The sequence below is a fragment of the Theropithecus gelada genome, chromosome 2, assembly GCF_003255815.1.
Source record: "Theropithecus gelada isolate Dixy chromosome 2, Tgel_1.0, whole genome shotgun sequence".
Lineage (NCBI taxonomy): Eukaryota > Metazoa > Chordata > Mammalia > Primates > Cercopithecidae > Theropithecus > Theropithecus gelada.
The window spans coordinates 50,422,013-50,443,253 of NC_037669.1; the positions used below are offsets into that span (position 1 = coordinate 50,422,013).

The window sequence follows — 21,241 nt, forward strand, 5'->3', positions numbered from 1 at the left end:
TTTTTTTTTTTTTTGAGACGGAGTCTTGCTCTGTCACCCAGGCTGGAGTGCAGTGGCCGGATCTCGGCTCACTGCAAGCTCCGCCTCCCGGGTTCACGCCATTCTCCTGCCTCAGCCTCCCGAGTAGCTGGGACTACAGGCACCCGCCACCTCGCCCGGCTAGTTTTTTGTATTTTTTAGTAGAGACGGGGTTTCACCGTGTTAGCCAGGATGGTCTCGATCTCCTGACCTCGTGATCCGCCCGTCTCGGCCTCCCAAAGTGCTGGGATTACAGGCTTGAGCCACCGCGCCCGGCCAAATGATTTATTCTATTCACTCATTTTCACGTGGCGAATCAGAGGTCACACAGAGGGTTAGTGACTTGTCCCAGCTCTGCCACTCTGCCAGCAAGTGGGTGGAGACATGAGTAGATAAAGGCACCCTGGGGGTCCCTGTGGGCAGCTGGGTCTGAATACTGGCCCCAGGACACCTTCCTTCATGGGTGCCTGAGGAGCCAGCCTCCCAAAACCCCCGGGGCTGTCTGCAGCCCCAGGGATCCTGGACATGTCTGCTTTTTAAGTCCAGGAAGTTTCTGGACTTAATTGTCCACTGACTTAGAACACATGGACAGATGGAAATGCCTTCCAGGAACTCCCCTCAGACTTCACTGAGGTGGGCAGCCATGGTCTCAAAAGTCCCTGTCCATTTCTGAAAAAGCCCCCTCCCTTAAGAAATCCCCCCGGACCCCTGCTGGGTCCGAAAGCCCAGATGAGAAGATGCACCCAAGGTGTCCTCCCTCCACCTGAGGCCCGAGCTTTCCCGAGAGGCTGAGGCCAGAGAGGAGGCACCTGCCTGCCCTGGTCCCATCTCCCAGCAGCACCTGTGTGCAAAACCAAAGCCAAAGACGCGGGCTAAACGCGGGCTCCTGTCCTGACACGTGGCTGACTTCCAGTTTCTCACTGCCTTCCTGAGCCCCAGTGTTCTCACCTGTAAATGGGGGCAGTAGTAACTACCCTACAAGATGATGTAGGTATCAAAGCTGGAAAAACTGTGCAAATTGCAGAGGGCTGCAGATGCGATTACCATGCATATATTCAGACTTCTCTGAGATAGAGGTGCCAAAAATAATCACAATAATACTAGCAATAACAATAACTATCATTTATTGAATAACTGCTATGTGCCATTCTGAGCTAACGTTCACAGTTAGAACTGCTAACTTTCACAGTTTTCTTCCCTGACCCTCACAACCAGAGAAGGGAGCTTCTACATCAGGCCGATTTTACAGAGGATACTGAAGCCCATGGAGAGGTGAAACGATGTGCCCAGAGTCACAGAGCAGGGTAGAAACTGGATGACATTCACACTCAGGCTCATGGGACCCCTGACCTCAGGTTCTAACAGCACATCTTCTCTAGAGGATGGGGTATGTTTCTCAACCTCGAGTCTGGCCCAGTACTCAGAGTTATTTTTTGCTTTACTGGGTTTTTCTTATCTTCCCCAAATGAGAAAGGCTGGCAGACTGGGAGCTGCTTCTCTGGGATGAATTGTTTTAAATTCCGTTTCCTAAAGTCTTGAGGGCAGGAGCTCCCCAGGGAGGTGCCACCCCTCCATCTCGATGCTCCAGGGCTGTCACTGATATCAGGCCAGAATGTAAATGAAGGCAACCTCTTCGGGGTCAATGATTCATCAGCACGTGCCCAGCATCTCAAACACGTGTACCCCATTTGACCAGCAAGCCCAGTTCTTGCTTAGACCAACGTGTAAAGACGCCCACTGAAAAGACGTTTACTGGCTTCAGCTTTGCCAGACAAAAAAGTTCTGGAAATTGGCTGCACAACACTTTAAATCTACTTACCACAACTGAATTATACACTTTCAAGGGGTTAAGATGGTCAGTTTTGCGTTATGTGTCTTTTACAACAATTGAAAATAGAGGCCGGGCGCGGTGGCTCATGCCTGTAATCCCAGAACTTTGGAAGGCCAAGTCAGGAGGATCACTTGAGCCCAGAAGTTTGAAACCAGCCTGGGCAACATAGTGAGACCCAGTCTCTACAAAAAATAATTAGCCAGGCATGGTGGCATGCATGTAATCCCAGGTAGGTATTCAGGAGGCTGAGGTGGGAGGAAGGCTTGAGCTTGGAAGGTCAAGGCTGTAGTAAGCTATGATCACACCACTGCTCTCCAGCCTGGGTGACAGAGCAACACTCTATCAAAAAAAAAAAAAAAAAATGCAGAGTGGTTTACAAGAGAAACTGTAACCAGCCAATTTCCCATCACTATGGGATTAATTAAATAAACGCTGGTTTATCCAAACAAATCATGACTTACAACAAGGTCAGCAAACTGGCCACTGGGCCAAATCCAGCAGCTTGTTTTCTCTTATCTCATCCTCCAGAGTAGCTGGAACTACAGGCACGCACCACCATGCACAGCTAATTTTTGTATTTTTGGCAGAGGTGGGGTTTTGCCATGTTGGCCAGGCTGGTCTCGAACTTCTGACCTCAAGTGATCCGCCCACCTCAGCCTCCCAAAGTGCTGGGATTACAGGCGTGAGCCACTGCACCAGTTCAAAAATGTATCACTTTTATAACCAGAGTAAACAATAAATATCATTTTATTATGGTCTTGGGCCTTCTAGGAAGCGAATGTTGAGGTTGACACTTTTGTTGAACAGGCCTGAGGTGGCCTTTTCTGACAACACCGGAAGTCATGGGCCTGTTATACCAACACTCCTACATGCACCAGTTTACAATGGGTTTGGGGCGTGGTGGCAGACACCCCATGGGAGATCTCACCACGAGCCCAGAGAGGGTCTCCCTATTAAGAATCTTCTCTCTTCCTTAAGTTGGCCCAGGCACCGGGAGGGTGAATCTGATTTCTGGACTCGGCCCCATAGCTGAGGGAGTGGGGAATTGCTCTAGGGGGCTCACCTTGGGGGATAAAATGAGAAATTGCATGTGGGGTGCTTGGCACTGATGTGCTAGGCCTTTTGTGCACTTAACCTCACTGTGCTTACAAAGAGATGAGGTTACCCCCACCTCAAAATCCCAGGATCACTGTCTTTCTAACCCTCCTGGGTGCCATTTCAGGGGTGGGTTAGCTGAGGCTCAGGGTAGTTCAGTGACTCCTCCAGGTCACGAAGCCGGCAGGGGCTGGAACCGGGATTTGAACTAGGGACTGCCTGACTCCCCAGCTCCATGGACTCCACTACACGGGTTGCCCCCTGTCAGCAAAACTTTTTTGGGCTTGTCCATTAATAGTTCAGGCTCTGCTGAACAACCAACAGACATTCACATGTCCATATCATGCCCCTTCTCAGATGAGAACCTGAAGGCCAGAGCCCTCAAGTGACGTGGCCGGTGAAGAGGGCGCACACCCAGCAGTGCTCAGATTTCAGAGGTGACAAGGTCTGTTCTTCCACCCTGTTCCTCTAGACACCCCTGTCATGTCAGGGGGCCGAGGAGCCCTTTCAGAAAGCGTAAGCCAAGAGGGCTGCTTGGAGGGGGCATCAGGTAAGTCTGAGGGCAAACCTGCCTCTCAGGCATTTCTATAAAATGAGCTCCCAAGTGCAAATACATCAGCAAGCCTCAAAAAGAGGAACACTGGCAACCTCTGTTTATTGCCTATAACAGCCCATCCCAGGCAGGGCCCCTTGCACAAGACTCTTTATCTGGAAGCAGAACTCACATTCCAGCCTCCCGGCAGCAGGAGCCTCATTTCCCAGCTGCCTTTGACTACTCATTAACCAGGAGGAAGGCCTGGGGGAAGGGGAAGGGGCTGGACCCAGAGGCCGTTGCCAGCCTGGGGAAGTGGGCTAGAGTCAGCTCAATAAGGTTCAAATCCTTCCTAGCTGTGTGGCCTTAGGAACAATCAATTCATCCCTCCAAGCCTCAGTTTTCTGATCTGTACAATAGAGATGACATCAGTGCCCGCTTCACAGGGCTTCTGAGGAGGCCGTGAATGAGTCTGTGATGTGTTTAGCAGTGCCTGATGTGCAGTAAGCGCTCAATAAATTTGCCATATTTTTTCAAAAAGAGTAAGAGCACACCCACTTCTTTGGGTTGACAGAGGATACGTGAGTTAATACAGTAAACCTCTTGGCAGCATATGAGCCTGCTGAGTCCCGGAAGTGGCAGCAATTATTATTATTGACGTCTATAATTATTATGATGACAAGTGTGGAGGCTGACATGGAGTAGGTCACCTCCATGCCTGCCCAGCGGCTGGCTGGGTACACACCCCCGCCCGATGTCACAGCACAAAGAATATGTCTCCATGGGGTGGGACCGCTTGTGACCAAGCATCCTATGCCAGCAGGGCTTGATGAAAAGGAAGGATGGTCCAGCCGCTAGCAGCAGCAGGCTGAGGAGCTCTGGGCCACAAACAAACGCTTGTCTAGTCCCGGCTTCACAGGGGACCCCACTCCAACCAATCTAAACCCTGGACCAGTGGGAGCTTAACCTTCCCCCTTAGAAATTTCTGCCCAGGAAGCCAGGGTTTTCTAATTCCAAAGCAGAGTCTACAGTGGGTCTTGACATCAATGTAAGGGGTCAAGGCCATCTTTTTCACTAAACGAGACAGAGCAGACCAGAGCACAGCAGATGGTGAGTACGAGGATTATCTCAGAAACTTCAGTTTCAGGGCTTGAGTTTCACATGCGTGTTTGTGTACATGCGCACACAGGCCACATCCCATTGTAAAATGTATTTAATGAATGCCGAGGATTAAATAAGACTTTGAAAGCCCCTAGAGTAGGCAATGTCTTAAATCAGTGAAGAAGACATCCCTTAAACCCTTTTTAAAAACATAATGACGATCCTGAACTAAAAGAAAAATAAAGCTGCTGTAAACACTGCAATGTCATTAAGATCCACAGATAACAGAATCACGTCAATGTTAAATCAGTGTCCTGGGGTAGATAACTGTGCTAGGGTTATATAAGAGAATGGCCTTGCTCTTTTTTTTTTTGATACGGAGTCTTGCTCTTTCACCCAGAGCTGGAGTGCAGTGGCATGATCACGGCTCACTGCAAGCTCCGCTTCCCGGGTTCACGCCATTCTCCTGCCTCAGCCTCCTGAGTAGATGGCACTACAGGCACCCGCCACCACATCCGGCTAATTTTTTGTTTTTAGTAGAGACGGGGTTTCACCGTGTTAGCCAGGATGGTCTCGATCTCCTGACCTTGTGATCCACCCACCTCGGCCTCCCAAAGTGCTGGGATTACAGGCATGAGCCACCACGCCCGGCCTGGCCTAGCTCTTATGAAAGACCTGAAGGATTGAGGTGAAGGGGCATCATGCCTGCAATTTACTCCCCAATGATTCAGCAAAAATGGAAGAATGTTCACATGACTATTTTTATTTCACGTATTAGTGAGAAAGAGATGAAGTGAATGTGGCAAATGTTACCCATGGGAAAATCTCAGTGAAGGGCATAATGCGAGGCCACTGTAATACTCTTGCAACTTTAGCAAAGGTTTTCCATTTTACTTATTTGTTTACTTATAATTTTATTTATATTATTTTTAATTTTTGCTGAGATGGGGCTCATTATGTTGCCCAGGCTGGTCTCAAGCTCCTGGCCTCAAGCGATCCTCCTGCCTTGGCCTCCCAAAGTGCAGGGATTACAGGCGTGAGCCACTGTGCCCTGGGCAACATCGTGAAACCCTGTTACTACAAAAAAATACAAAAATAGGCTGGGCATGGTGGTACGCGCCTGTAGTGCCAGCTACTAGGGAGGCTGAGGTGGGAGGATCACCTGAACCTGGGGAGATCGAGGCTGCAGTGAGCCCTGATGATGCCACTGCACCCCAGCCTAGGCGACAGAGTGTGACCCTGTCTCAAAACAACAACAAACCTTTAACAGAGACAGAGCCAAGCTCAGACCCCCAATCTTCAGAATCAACTCAGTGAAGGCCTCCTCCCCATGGCAGACTTGCCCCAGGCTACTCTGCAGCAGAGCCAGGACAGGGCCCAGGCTGGGTCTCCGAAACCAGTGCTTGGCCCATTTGCAGGGCCTCCCTGTGCCCTCTCTAGCACAGACTGGCTGGGGACCAAGCAGGCACAGAGTGGCCAACCCAGGCCAGGGGATCTGCCACCTGGAGGTGAGGTGTGGACAATGTCTGTGGGCCTCAGGGGTCCTATCTTGTCCTCCTAGAGCCTGGGAGAGACACGGAGCTCCTGAGCCCCCCCACCTTGGGTCACTGCACAATGTGTGAGACACCCATCCCACCTGGAGGTCCAAGGTCACTTACCTTTGGGAGCTCCTCAGAAGGGCTGTGGTTCTGGTTCTGGATCTATTGCAAAGAGAGGAAGCAAAGACGGAAAAAAGAGATCTGGTCAGTGGCAGACTGTGCACAGGGCCCCCGATTTTTCACCCACTTGTAACCACCAGACGTGTGTGCTGGGGAGGGGCTGACCAACCCCCATGAAAGGCCAGGACACTGAGGCTCACACACGCAGACTCACACATGCCAACACAAGCTCACATGCAGACACACACTCAGACACACGTGTAATCATATGCAGACTCCCAGCCCCAACACTTGCCTGTGTCAGCCACACACACGTTCACAGTCACACACAGACCCACATGAGACACACACTCACACAGGCACTCCCACTCACTCACACATGCCCCTCTTCTGGATGCAGGGTACCCGAAACTCAGTCAGCAGCAAGAACCAGCATGTTGTCCTTGGTCAGAGGGGGACAAGGTTTCAGCTGCAAATGGGTAAGCTGTTCCACAGCCCTAGCCACAGAAAGCCCACACTCCTGAGCGCCCCGCCAGCTCAGTCACGTGGCCTGACTATTCCCAAGGGGCGCAGGGACACACCAGGGCCAGAGTGAGGGGCCTCGGAGAAGATCCTTAGGGGATGTGGTATTCACCAACCAGTTCGGGGGCGAGAATTACTGTGCCCAGGAAATCTGCTGAGCTTTGCTGAGCCAAGCAGTCCCAGACATGACTAACCCGGAAGACTTTTTTTTTTTTTTTTTGGTTCTGTTGTTTTTTCAGTAGAAGCTCAGTTTGGGAAATAGGCAATTGGGGGCAGATCACCTCCTCCTACCGGCAAAGCTCCTTGCCCTGAGGCTGGAAGGCTCTCTAGGATTCCTGGAATCTAAGTGTACAAAGTCAGGAAATGATTTCTTCTCAACTGAGATATTTTCAATGAATTGTTGAACTGGGATTAGCAGAGATGGGCAGGGGGTGTCTCTGGGGGAGAGGGTGTGGGAGGGTGGGTCTGGGAGGGCAGACAGAGGAATCCAGGACCCCTTTCCTTGCTGTAGCTGCAGCCCTGCCCTGGCAGCCTCCTTCCCAGACCCAGAGGCACACTTGCCAGTGTCAGTAAATGCCAGTCCCAGCAGCCTACAGAGCTCCCTCTCCCCCAAATTAGATGACCTCATTGCTTCATTAGGGCCCCCGCATTCAACAGGCTCACACTGGCACCCACTGGGTCTGAGGCACTATGGAGTAGGAACAGTCGGTCAACAACTTATGGTGCACTTCATGTGCCAGACACTACACTGGGCACATGAAGCTCAGCAGTAGATGACAGAGCCAAGGTCCCTGAGCTCATGAAGCCTGGAACCACGGGCTAGAGGCTGGGCACATGACAGCCCACCAAGGCTTCATTCTGGGCTCTGTGAAGGCTGGGGTGGATTAGTGATGTCTGCCGTGGGTTTGGGTGGTGGAAGTAGCGACGTAAACCTTGCTATCCTAGACCATACACAATGAAGTGGGATAAAGTGAAAGATGAAGGCAGCCTGTTTAAAGCACAAGGTGAAGAGAATCAGAGGAAGGAGAGTATAATTCTGCCTGGGGCAAAACCTTACCAATTACAAGAGGCCAGCCCATCTCAGAGAGGAGGATAAGAATGGCACTAAAGGCCAGGTGTGCTCATGCCTGCAATCCCAGCACTCTTGGAGGCTGAGGCAGAAGCATCATAAGCCCAAGAGTTCAAGACCAGCCTGGACAACACAGGGAGACCTGTCTCTACAAAAAAAAAATTTAAAAATTAGCTGGGTATGGTGGCACATGCCTGTAGTCCCACCTACTTGGGAGGCTGAGGTGGGAGGACTGCTTGAGCCCAGAAGTTTGAGGCTGCAGCGAGCAGTGATCATACCACTGCAGTCCAGATGGGGTGACAGAGTGAGACCCTGTCTCCTGAAAAAAAAAAAAAAAAGACTAGCACTAAAGTCCATCTATCTAGCCTGCTGGCACCCATGCCCCTTCTGGGGACAGCCTAAACCTGTTCCAGCAGGAGACCTGCACAGGCCTACATTGGAGCAGGGGGCAGCACTACACTGGTGAGCAGCTAGGGCATCCATGGAGAATGAAGCAGGCATAGAGAGACACAGAGCCAGGAAACGGAGAGAAAGAAACTGAGTCCCAATGACATCTTTCAGCACCTGGATTCAGCCCCAGGCTGAAGTATGGCCCCAGGCTTTTAAGTTAAGAGTCAGTAAATGCTCTTTTTTATTTTTAATGTCAGTTTGGGCTGGGTGTGATGACTCATGCCTGGGAGACAGAGAAAGACTTGTCTCAAAATAAATAAATTAAATAAAACTAAAGTCTGTTTGAACTGATTTCTGCCATTTGTAATATAAAAATCCAGACCTATACCCTGCCTTGAACTTGCTATGTAATTTTATGCATGTCTCTGACATACTCCTCCCATCATAAAAAAGAGGAAGGATGCGGATGACAGAACACCTGAGGTTCCCGCAGCCCTGGAACTCTAGTTATCACAGGCAAGGGTTAGGCCTGACCCTTCCCCCCAGCCCCACCCCTGGCCCCAGGCACACAGCCAGAGAGGTCATCAGCCCTTCTCAAAGTTAAACACAAAGCAGAATTGCCTGGAGGGCTCTTGAAAACCCAGATTGCAGAGCCCCACACCCAAGGTCTAAATGAGCAGGTCTGGGGTGGGGCCTGAGGTTCTGCATTCTGCAGGCTCCCACGTGATGCCCATACTGCTGGGCCAGGGACAGCATTTTGAGGACTCAGACTCACTATGTGTTCTACTTTCCCAGTTTGCTGAGGACAGGTGCTCAGTGCAAAAATAAAGCCCCAGCCAGCAGGAGACCACGACCTCTCTGTCCTCAAAGCAGACCGCGATTACGGAGAATGCCCGCATGGCTGCAGGGATGAGCCAGCCTTTAAACAACAGAAGCAGCAGGTCCCAGCTCCTGTGGTCCCACTGCTGCCCCTTCCAGCCAGCCGTGTTCCCTGGAATGTATCTAAATAATAGGGGAGGCTGTCAGAGGCTAAGGAGCCTCCTTGGGCTCTAGCAGGCTCCAGGCTGGTCTTCCAGGCGCCCAGAGCATCCCTGACGGCTCCCCTACTCCCAGGCAGCATGCCAGCCCTAAATCCCGCTGTGGGCCTTGTCCGGACACAGTGACCCAGGCCGCCCTGCTGTCAGCAGCCTGGCTAGCCCTGGCTCTCCCCTGATTTACATCCGACTTGGCTGCCTTGAAAAGCCTCCTGTGGCTTTTGGAGCGAGGACACTGTTCAGTAGTAAAAGGCTTCCCCAACAGCATCCTTTCCAAGGTGGCGCTGGCCCAGCGTGAATGCCGGCAGGCTCCCAGCTGTGTGACCTTGGGCAAATTATCTGCCCTCAGCAGGGCCTCGGGTCTTCATGTGCAAAATGGGAATAATGGTGTCTTTGGTGAGGATTAAGGAGAGGATGTTCACGAAGCACAGGGTCTGGCTTTTAATGCACAGGAGGCACACAACAGCCCTGTTTATCTCCTTGATTCAGAGTGGTCCCCAGACCAGCACCATCCACAGTGCCTGAGAGTTGGTTAGAAATTCAGGGCCCCAGGCCCCACTTAGGCCTGCTGTCTCACTGTTGTCACCCAGGCTGGAGTGCGGTGGCACGATCTCAGCTCAGTGAAACATCTGTCTACCAGGTTCATCCTCCCGAGTAGCTGGGACTACAGGTGTGTGCCACCATACTCGGCAAATTTTTGCCTTTTTTGTAGAGATGGGGTTTTGCCATGTTGCCCAGGCTGGTCTCGAACTCCTGAACTCAAGCAATCCACCTGCCTCAGTCTCCCAAAATACTGGGATTACAGGCGTAAGCCACCACACCTGGACGAGCTTTTGCTTTTCTTTTTTTAAAAGTCTGTTCTAATCGATATTCTTCTACCAGTGGTAGAAGAAGAATCCACATTATTGTTCCCTGAGGCAACGTTCCTCACTAAAAGCCTGTTGCTACAGCTCTGCTCAGAGTAACTCTGGAACTCCTGTCCCCAAATCGGGACACCTCCTTTCAGAGGCAAGGCTGGGACATCTTGAAAAGCCGCCAAGAGGATGACTGCATCCTTAAAGGAGTCCCTTAAAGGAGCACCCCATGTGGTGACATGCGCTTCCACAATGGATAGAATGGTTTTTCCTCTCTTTATTCAGAAGGTATTTCCCTTAAACACAAAACCTATCTGGGCCACCCCTTACAGGACCAGAGAGGAGAAAGGACTCACTTAGGTCACATAGCAAGCCAGAGGACAGGGGCATTCTAAGTCTGGTGTTGCAGTGCCTGGTGTAGGGCCTTTGATTTTAAAAGGGCATTAGCCATGCATGTGTAATTTTTTGTTTGACATCCATAGCCCTGCCAGACAGACAGCTCCATAAGGGTACAGTTTGGTCTGTCTTGTTCACCAGCCACATCCCCAGGGCCTAGGACAGGACCTGGAACAACTAAATATTTGTTGGATGGATGGATTGATGGATAGTGATGGTTGAATATAATTTCCAAGCCTGGAGCCACCCAGATGTTCAAACCATATGTTCCCATTTCAGAGTAGAAGGAATCAGGCTCTCTTGATTTGTATGTTGAGCAACCACTGTGTGCCACACCCCTAGACTGGATGCTGGAGCATCCATCCCTCCCCTTGATGTGTCCCCAGTCAGGTGCATAGGTATAAGGTAAGACCATAAAGGTCTGAGCTCAGGTCAGAGGAAAGGACCACAGGGCTCAGAGCAGGGCAAGCTGAAGTCCACTTTAACTCACGTCATCTTTTTTGAGTGCTTACTATGTGCCAGGTACTATTAAGAGGCTCAAGGAATGCCTCCTAGAGCAGGCAGCTCCAAGCTCGCCCCTTAAGAGTGGGAATAAGGAGTGATGGGAGGAAGGGCCTTGTGAGCTGAGAGGCCAGCATGGGCAGGGCTGAGAGAGCTGGACGCCTGGTCTAGCTAGGAGCAGAATCCAGCCAGACTACAAACAAGGAAAGAAGTTGTGGTAGGTGAGCGTGAACACTGGCCAAGAGCCAGATCGTGAAGGGCCTCCAATGCCAGGCTAAGGAGGTTGGACTTGATTTCACAAAGCACTAGGGAGCCACCACTGAAGGCTTTTGAGCAACAGAGTGACATGCAGAGAGCTGGTCCCCGGATGGTACAGAGAGGTATCCAGGAGGCACAGAGGTATCCAGGAGGCAGAGAGGCTAGTGAGGAGACTGTTGTCTTGGGCTGGTGTGATGTCCACCTGCAGAGGAGACACCAGGTGTCATCTCTGAAGGAATGAATGTCCTTGAAATCATGACCTGAGTCTTCCCTCTTGGTGCTGACTAGCCTTGGGGCAAGACAGCAGGTCCCTTAAGACCTCCCCCTTCCGGCACCCTTCACCCAGTAAGCATGACTCTGCTGAAATCGCTGGCCAACCACACTCCTCCACCTCCAACCAAGGAACTGGCAGCCTTGGGTTAAGGACTTTCCACTGGAACATGGCAGTGAGTCACTTGGCATTTATGTGCAAAGAAAACTCCTGGAAAGGAAGGGCCTCTCAGGGCCTCCCAGCATGAGGAGAGACCATGCAGAGGAGTGGTCCTGAGCCTCTGGGTTGGGAAGGACCCAACATGAGCAGAACCCCGAGGGCTCAGCCCTCTGCCTTCTAGCCCAGGCCTGCTCAGATACCTACTGAGGGAGGAAGCCTTTCATTGCCAGCCCAACCCTTCTCCTGGCGACCACCAGCCATCTCCCTACCTTCCACGTTCTATTCCATGCAGTGGCCAGAGCTGCTCACCATGCTCCTTCCTGAGCTTTCTAGGAACTCCATCCTGGGTTTTGGGGGTGTCTCCTGAGCAGCCAAACCATAAGGAGTCTTTGCAATTGATACAGCTTTGCCCTCCCACCCGCTTTCCCATGACGTGTGACAAATCCAGGATCTGAGAGTCATGAACGAATATCATCGAAGGTTTGAGGCAGTGGCATTAACCCTTTCCTTAAATCCCTCCCTGTCAAGGGGGGTTTCACATAAGCAATGTATGATGGATGCAGCTGGGAGGGGGGAGCACAGGGAGCCACATCTGTGAACAATGGTTCTTTTTTTTTTTTTTTTGAGACGGAGTCTCACTCTATCACCCAGGATGGAGGGCAGTAGTGAGATCTTGGCTCACTGCAACCTCTGCCTCCCAAGTTCAAGTGATTCTCCTGCCTCAGCCTCCCAAGCAGCTGGGATTATAGGCGCCCCACCACTGCACCTGACTAATTTTTGTATTTTTAGTAGAGATGGGGTTTCACCATGTTGGCCAGGTTGGTCTTGAACTCCTGACCTCGTGATCCGCATGCCTCAGCCTCCCAAAATGCTGGGATTACAGGTGTGAGCCAGTGTGCCTGGCCAACAATGGCTCTTTTGATGGCTTTATCTTCCTGGGTTGATAAGTGCCTCCCTGGGACCTCAGTGTCCTCATCCATAAAGTGGGTGGGCAGAGAAGGTTAACTGGATGATCACACAACCCCAAAGTCCCCACACTCCACACCCTGGGGCTGCTCTCCCTTAGACCTGAGGCGGCATTCCCAGACTGGATCCTTGGCCTGCCTTGGCATAAACTATCTTAGATTGTTCATTAACTTCCTCCTGATACAGATCTCCCCTGCCTCCTTGAGCACAGGGGCTGTTTATTCCTCCCTGCCCTCTTGGCCCTGGCCCTGTGCCTAGCACACAGTAGGCACTCATGAAAGTTTGCTGTGCAGCCAGCGGGACGAGGATGGGCTGAGGCATCAGGTGGACTCTGGGTCCAGCGCTCCTTCCACCCTTTCCTAGCTGAGTGTGGGCTGGGGCCATCCACTTTTCTGATGAACTCATCTCTGAGACAGGAAGGGGGATAAAGCACCATGGATGCTCAATAAATATGGGTTCTTTCCCTTCTCAGAATGCTGAATCGGCTCAGCTGGCACCTCAGCACCCTCTGGGGCAAGTCCTGCATGGGGGTATTTCATTTACTGAGCTGGCAGCACTGGAGGTGATCAGACAGGACACCCGAAATCAGTGGCTCCCAAATGCAGGCTGGCTGTTTGGAATGGCCTGGCAGATCCGTGTGTTCTGACATGCAGTCCACATGGCCTGCTATTGGAATACACCAAGTGGCAGAACCAAGAACAGTACCATGCCATTTTTGTTAAAAACAAAACAAAACTGGCCGGGTGCGGTAGCTCACGCCTGTAATCCCAGCACTTTGGGAAGCCGAGGCGGGCAGATCACGGTGTCAGGAGATCGAGACCATCCTGGCTAACACGGTGAAACCCCGTCTCTATTAAAAATACAAAAACAATTAGCCGGGCGTGGTGGCGGATGCCTGTAAGTCCCAGCTACTTGGGAGGCCAAGGCAGGAGAATGGCGCGAACCCAGGAGGCGGAGCTTGCAGTGAGCCGAGATCGCACCACCACACTCCAGCCTTGGTGACAGAGCAAGACTCCGTCTTAGAAAAAAAAAAAAAAAAAAAACTACAGCTAGCTTCTAAACAGATCCCAAATAATGCCTGGATCAAATAGGAAATCAAAACTCAACTGAAAACTGATCCAGTAAGTAACAAAAAGGAGTCTATGTCCACATGGACACCTGGATATAGTTTAAGCTGTATGCAGAAGGAAATGTATAACCTTATATTAAGAAAGAGATATGATATGCTGTCCAGCATTTTGGAAGGCTGAGGCAGGCGGATCACTTGAGGTCGGGAGTTAGAGACCAGCCTGGCCAACATGGTGAAACCCTGCCTCTACTAAAAATACAAAAATTAGCCAGGCATAGTGGCACGTGCCAGTAGTCCCAGCTACTCAGGAGGCTGAGGCAGAAGAATCGCTTGAACCTGGGAGGCGGAGGTTGCAGTCAGCCGAGGTCAAGCCACTGCACTCCAGCCTGGGTGACAGAGCAAGACTCCATCTCAAAAAAAAAAAAGAAAGAGATATGATAGACAGGCAGGTGGACAGACTGAAGATCAGATTGTACTTTTTTTTAATGATCTGAAAAGATCACTTTTTAGTTTATGCAGTTTTGTATTGCTTGAGGTATATTACTTTTATAATTAAAAGTGAATGATTTACCAGTTTTTCAAAAAGTTAACACATATCTACTACCTTATAACCCAGCAGCTCTAGTCCTAGAGAAAGGAAAATACATGTCCATAAAAAGACTCGTACAGAAATATGCATATAGAAGCTTTATTAGTAATAGCCGCTCCCCAACTGGAAACAGTGTCCATCAACAGCATGGATGAACGCATTGTGGAACATCCATACAATGGGAGATGACTCAGCAATAAAAAAACAAAAATCAACTCCTGATATACTCAATAGCACAGATGGATCCCAGCAACGTCAAGCAGAAAAAAACGGACACAAGAGTACACACTAAATAAGTCCATTTATATAAGGATTTAGACTGGCAAAACTAATTTATGGTGACAGAAATCAGAAAGTGGGCCTGGTATGGTGGTGCATGCTTGTGATCCCAGCATGGGATTCTGGGAGGCCCGCAAGGGTGGATCGTTTAAGCCTAGAAGTTTGACACCAGCCTGGCAACACAGCAAAACCCTCTCTCTACAAGAAACATAAAAGAAACTAGCCAGGTGTGGTGGCGTGCGCCTGTAGTCCCAACTACTCGGGAAGTGAGGTGGGAGGATCATCTGAGCCTGGGGAGGTCGAGGCTGCAGTAGAGATCATGCCACTGCACTCTAGCTTGGGAAACAGAATAAGACTCTGTCTCAAAAAGAAAAAGAAAAAGAAAAAGAAAAAGAAAAAGGAGAAAGTGGCTGTCTTGTGAGGTGAGGAGCACAAGACAACTTTCTGAGGTGCTGGAAATGTTCTATATCTTGATTTGGGTGGTGGTTACACAGGTGTATACATTTGTCAAAACTCATCAAACCGTAACAGAATCTTTGCATATTACTGCATGTAAATCATAACTCAATTTAAAAATATTTTTAAAAAATCTTCTGAGGTGGGAGGATCACTTGAGCCCAGGAGTTCAAGACCAGCCCAGGCAACATGGTGAAACCTCATCTGTACAAAAAATACAAAAATTAGCCTGGAGTGGTGGGGCATGCCTGTAGTCCTAGCTACTTGGGAGGCTGAGGTGGGAGGATCACGTGAGCCCAGGAGATCGAGGCTGCAGTGAACCTGATGGCACCACTGTACTCCAGCCTGGGCAACAAAGTGAGACCCTGTCAAAAAAACAAACAAACAAACACACACACACACACAAAAGAAAAACTTTAAAAATACAGATTCCCAGGCTCCACCCTCCTGGAAGTTCTGATTCAGTATGTCCAGGCTGGGCCTGGGAGTCTGGCTGAATATGTGTGTTTGTTTTTAAGTATCCCAGGCAATTCTGATACCTGACCACAGTTAGGGCAGCCCACCTGCCTCCCCTATCATTCCCTGCCCACTCTTTTGTTTTAGGTGGTTTATTATTTGTATGTTGGTTTTTCCAAGAGAAAGTTGGTTGGCCATACCACGCTGGAGCTTTAGAAACAGAACAGCAATTCCTCACTCTCTCTGCTTTCCCTCTCGTAACCCCTAACTCCCACCCTTGGCATCAGCCTCTGCCCAGGTTTCCAAATGAAGGCTCTGACCAGGTAAGACAAGAAAGGAAACTCTGCAGACCCGTTCAGGACTGGCATAACTCACCTAGAGACACTAGGGCTGTGTGCTCCGGGAGGTCAAAGTTAATGGCCTGTGTACCAGTTAAATAGCATGTCCAGGCCTTCACCCCCATGTTTACAGAAGGAGTTCAGGGTAAGACTCATTGGTACAGAAAATGCTTAGTGGCTCAGTGACTCTCGGTCTCCTGGACCCCAGCTCCGTTCCTTACTCACCATCAGGGGTCTCCTGGGCTCCAGGCTTGACTGGCTTCTCCCCGACTATCCCTAAACCCAGTGTGATTCCTGCTGCCCTCGGGAGAAAGCCCAAGCCCACTTACACAACATTCAAGGCCGTCCAGCTGGGCACGGTGGCTCACACCTATAATCAACACTTTGGGAGGCTGAGGCGAGAAGATTGCCTGAGCCCAGGAGTTTGAGACCAGCCTGGGCAACATAGTAAGACCCTGTCTCTATTTTTATATGTGAAAAAATCAAACACCCCCCTACCATCTGGCTCCTATTCCTCTCTCCAGCTAGGACCCAGGGAACCTGTTCTACAAACATGCTTGGCTATTTCACGCCACTGTGCCCTTGTAGCTGCTCTGCCCCCTGTTGAGAATGCCAGCCCATCCTGTTTATCCACCCACAGATAATGGCAACTCCGATACTGTGTCCTCTAGGAAGCAAAAGTGCCTCCTGCCTACTACCCCACCCTCACTGGCACACTCAGCAGCTCCTTGGGTCTTCTTCACTGTACCCCATGGATGGTAATGGCCATTGCAGCTACCACATGCTTCTACCTCTGGGACAGAAGCTCCTAGAAAGCCAACACTCTACCCTGAACCCAGTGCTGGCCCAGAGCTGACCTTAACCAAGGTCTATTAACCAACTAAACGAAGCACATTAAAAAAGTGCTCTCGTTCTCACTGGAAGGCTTCCTTAGGCATTTCCCGATCCACAGCTCCTGCCCAGAACCCATAAATTCAAACGAACACTCTGGCCAAGTTGGCAAGCACAGGAAAGTGAAATGCAGCCCCAAAGAATCTGACTCTTGCTCATGACCTCCTGCAGAAGTGGGGGATCAGCATGTACCTGCCAGGGTGGCCCTGGGATTCCAGGCCAACCCCAATTCCAGGCAGATCCCCTCTGGCTGCAGCTGAGCTGCATTCTGGGGAGCCCTTATAATTTACTTCTCAGCTCTTTTCTATATACGGGAATGTGTTCAATGACTCACAAGTGTCTTATCATTCAGGACCTTTGGAAAGACTTTCAGAGAAGTACAGCTCCCAAATCCTTTGACAAACTGACAGGCGGACAAGTTCAGGTTAGAAAGCACAGTCCCCAGAGCCTGGATTGCCTTGTGGAGGGCTGACCCCTGCAGCAGGATGGGTAGCAGGGCTCGGGGGAAGGCACAAAGAAGGAAGAATGAGTAACTAGGGACAGAGGCAAGGTGCAAATGGGTCCCATAGGCTCACTCTCCTGCCCTGAGGACTGGGGCACCTTTGTTCCTCATTTTCCCCAGGCCCTGGTTCAATTTCAACTCCCCAGGATATCAGCGACCAAAGCCCCATGGGGCCAAAACTCACAGCTGAGCTAGGGAAAGCATTTTGAAACTTAATTTTGTCCAATCAAGGCAAAGTCCCTTAGGTGCCTCTCAGTTTGTCCATCTGTAAAATGGGTACTGCTCACCAGGCCTCCAGACTCTGAAAAGCAGATGTGGCCCAATCGCCACAGGTTGAGGTGACGGGAATGAGGTAGGAGAGGATGATTGCAGCTGAGCCATGGGTTAGTACAAGGGTATCCCCGAAGGACAAAGCCTCCAGAATGCACCTTGGCCCTTGCCATACACCACAGTGACCCGGGACCTCGTGACACCCTCTAATCAGCAGCTCTACAGCCGAGCTGGGCTTTACAGCTTACCACAAGCTTATTCAACCTCATCTCCCTCAATCCCCTCAAGGACGTAGTGAGGCCAGCACTGGCGTCCTTGCTGCCCAGGCAGCCAAGCCGAGGCTCAAAGAAACGAAGGGAATCAACCAAGGTCACCCGCCCATTAAAACAAAGCACAGGACTTCAATCAATTCCCTGGGGACAAGCTCCTACCTCTGGTCCCTGGTTTACTCTATAACCAGTCTGCCCCACCCATTTTACAGGTAAGGAAACTGAGGCTGAAAAAGGGTTGCCCAAGGTCAACTGGGGGCTGAGCCAGGCCTAATACCTCCCACCATTCCACCAGTCCCACCCTGTTGGGGGTTCTTAGCCGTGCTAGGCCCCCTTCAGATCCTCTCCAACACCATCTTGATGAAATTCCTCCCCCACCCCACCTCCTCATGCCCACCCCACACTCCCTGGGTGACTCCCTGGTCGAGATGGAGGCAGGTGGTTGCTAAGCACTCACCCGCTCTCTCTCTCATAAAAATAAACTCCTTCTGGTTAGGAGACTCTGGACAAGATCCCCTCCCTTCTAGCCAACAAAAAATTAAAAAGAAATTTTAAAAAGATCTCCTCAGTGACATTTACTTGAACGTCAGCTGTGCCAAAGCGGGGGCCAATTTATTGAAGTCCAAATGGAGCCATGCGCCAGTAAACCTCAGCCCGAAGACCCTCCATTCAAGTGTCTGGGCAATTACTGAGCTGATTTATTTCCCCAGGCAGGGAACAGGGGCCCAGGCTGCCTCCCAAGCTTTTGGGGCTGGTCCTGGGGATGCCGGGATCTGGCAGAGGCCCGACAGTGACCAAAATAGCCAGGCCGGTGGCCCTGTCCGGCACACACCTCCCTGCCTGGGACAGCTGCCCACAGGTCTCCTCTCCAGTCCAGGCTGAAGTCCAGGCTGAAGCTTTGGGGCTGTAGGAGGAGGTCCCTGGAATTCTCTCTGTGCGGCTTCCCTAGTGGGAGGGGGACGAGAATCTCCTACTCAAAAGAGGAACCCACAGAAGGAAGAGAAATAGTCTGGAGGAGGAAGTGTCCTGCTGGCCCTGCCGGCTGTCCACTACCCCTTGGCTGCCCCTCCGGGCCTTGGTCCCACCACTTGGACTGCTGGACGCCGTCGCTGCCACCTGCACACCACCTATGGAGTGCATGCACCTATGGAGCCATGCTGCTCTATATCACCTCTCCCCACTCAGCGCCGGCCCGGGAAAACCAGCTCTGGCCATTTGACCCTCTAGGCACCGGGGACGCCCTCTTGGGTACAGCCGAGGACACATAAGTGCCTACAACCAGGGACCTGGAGACACAACCACACTCAGGGACACGCACGTGCACCCGGCCAGGGCCTGGAAGACGCAGCCCCCCCCCCAACACATTCATGCAGACACAAACGGGGACACACAAGAGCACACATCCAAAGACAGCACACTCAGGTATCTCACACACACACACACACACAGGCACACACACACAGCCCAGCACACAGAGAATAGCAGACATGCCCCGGAAGACACATGTGCACGCTGCTGGGGACACGGTGAAACAGCCACCCTCAGAAACATAGACACGGGGATACGGAGGCACATGTAGGCATTCTGACCGAGAAAGACACACAGACATACCACACACAAACACACACACACACACCCACACACCCACACACACACACACCCCTGCCGCCCGCACCAGGAGCCGGAGCCCTTTCGCCTGGGAAACAATAACAGCCCCGCCAGCGGGACTGAGCAGGCGACCCTCGGTCCCTTCCGCGGTGGTGAAAGGGGCGCCGGATGGGCGCACGCGGAGGGGAGGAGGCCGGGACTGCGGCGACGCGGGGATGGGGAGGGGCTGCAGACGGCGGGCAGCGCCGGCTGCGCGCCCGGCTCCCCGTCCCTCGGGTACCTGGGGTGGCTGCGGCGCCGTCCGCGCTCTGCTCGGCTGCGCCGGGTTGCGCCGGCCAGGGGCTGCCTGCCCGCTCGCTCTCTGACCCGAGGGGTGAACGCTCCGCACTCCCTCTCGGCGCAGCTCGGCCTCTGGGCTTGCGGTCCTCGGGACTCGGCGTTGGCGGCGGCGCGAAGGAAGCGGTAATTTATAAGCGGCTTCTTCCTGACCTCGCGTGTCTGTTGTCTGAGCAGGCAGCTCTCAGCATCACCCATCCTGCTGGGTGGAAAAATACCAGCTCGGCCGGGCCGGGGGCGGGGCCGGGGCGGGGCCTGGGCGTCTAGCCCCGCCCCAAGTGCGGACACACGCGCTCACTCACACACATGCACACACACACGCATACACGCACGCGCGCATGGGCTCGGACACACAAAGAACCCGGGCTCGCCGAGCGCGCGCGCACACCCTCAGGCTGCGCGGCGAACGTTCGTTGCCAGGTGCGGCAGTCGCCCTGGGCGCCTCCTGCCTGCGAAAGAAGAGCAGGACAGACCCGACCCGACCCACCTAGTCCCCTCCTTCACAGCAGCCTCCAAACTCCACCGCTCGCCTCTCCTCCAGGCTCCTAGGATGAGGCCCAGGGCTCCTGGAGCAGCCAGGTGCAGACCAGACCAGGCTTGCACTCCACTGCGTTCCCCTGGGCGATCGTCCACGTTCTGGGAGACTCGGTATACCCCTCCCAATAGTCGGCACGGTCACCGAGCTCTCGCCAGGGGCGGGAGGGTGGCCTGAGCTTGTGGTGTGAAGCCAGGTACAGAGCTCCAGAATCCTGGCCTTGCCATGGCTGTGTGACCCTGGGCAAGTGACTCACAATTTCTGTGCCTCAGTGTCCTCATCTATAAAATGGACAGGAAAAATAGTAGCGCTTGTCTTCTCTGGCTGTTACGAAGATCCAAGGTTAACAGCATAGAGACCTCGGAACACACCCGGCATCTAGGAAGTGCCAAGCCAGTGTCAGCTAATGTGACTATTTTTAAATGGAGATGGGGAGTGTGCCATTATTCTTGTCCTTATTTGAATGAACGGGCCCTCAGGGACCATTTTTCACAGCCCTGCCCTGGCAGCATGAGAGGGAAACGCTGTGAGAACCCCCAACCCCAGCTTTCCCCTGTTCCCCCTCTCTCCCTCTGCACCTGGGAGGCAGGGAGGAGAGAGCCGATCCTTCCACCCTTTACACTGAGAATAAAAGAAGAAATACCGGCCAGGCGCGGTGGCTCACGCCTCTAATCCCAGCACTTTGGGAGGCCGAGGGGGCAGATCACCTGAGGTCAGGAGTTCGAGACCAGCCTGGCCAACATGGCGAAACCCCGTCTCTACTAAAAGTACAAAAATTAGCCGGGTGTGGTGCCGGGCCCCTATAATCCCAGCTACTCAGGAGGCTGAGGCAGGAGAATCGCTTGAACCCGGGAGGCGGAGGTTGCAGTGAGCTGAGATCACACCACTGGACTCCAACCTGGGTAACAAGAGTGAGTCTCAAAAAAAAAAGAAGAAGAAGAAGAAGAAGAAGAAGAAATACCACACAGGTCTGACCAAGAACCATCCC

General features: G+C 52.1%; 1 protein-coding gene across 2 annotated transcripts in view; it reads right to left on the minus strand.

Moving 5' to 3' along the window:
* The window catches only part of SLC6A6 (solute carrier family 6 member 6), an 87,766-nt gene extending 67,832 nt beyond the window's left edge, over nt 1–19,934 (minus strand). Inside the window, exons 1-2 of one of the 2 annotated variants that reach the window (XM_025376367.1) lie at nt 19,663–19,934; nt 6,236–6,277 (exon numbers count right to left, since the gene is read on the minus strand). Coding sequence is in view for 1 of the 2 variants with exons in the window: in XM_025376366.1 (XP_025232151.1) it covers nt 6,236–6,277; nt 19,663–19,916 (296 nt within the window). In the remaining variant the exon portion in view is untranslated. The remainder of the gene's footprint in view (nt 1–6,235; nt 6,278–19,662) is intronic. The other variant, XM_025376366.1, reaches the window with a different exon arrangement.
* Nucleotides 19,935–21,241: the final 1,307 nt, after the last annotated feature.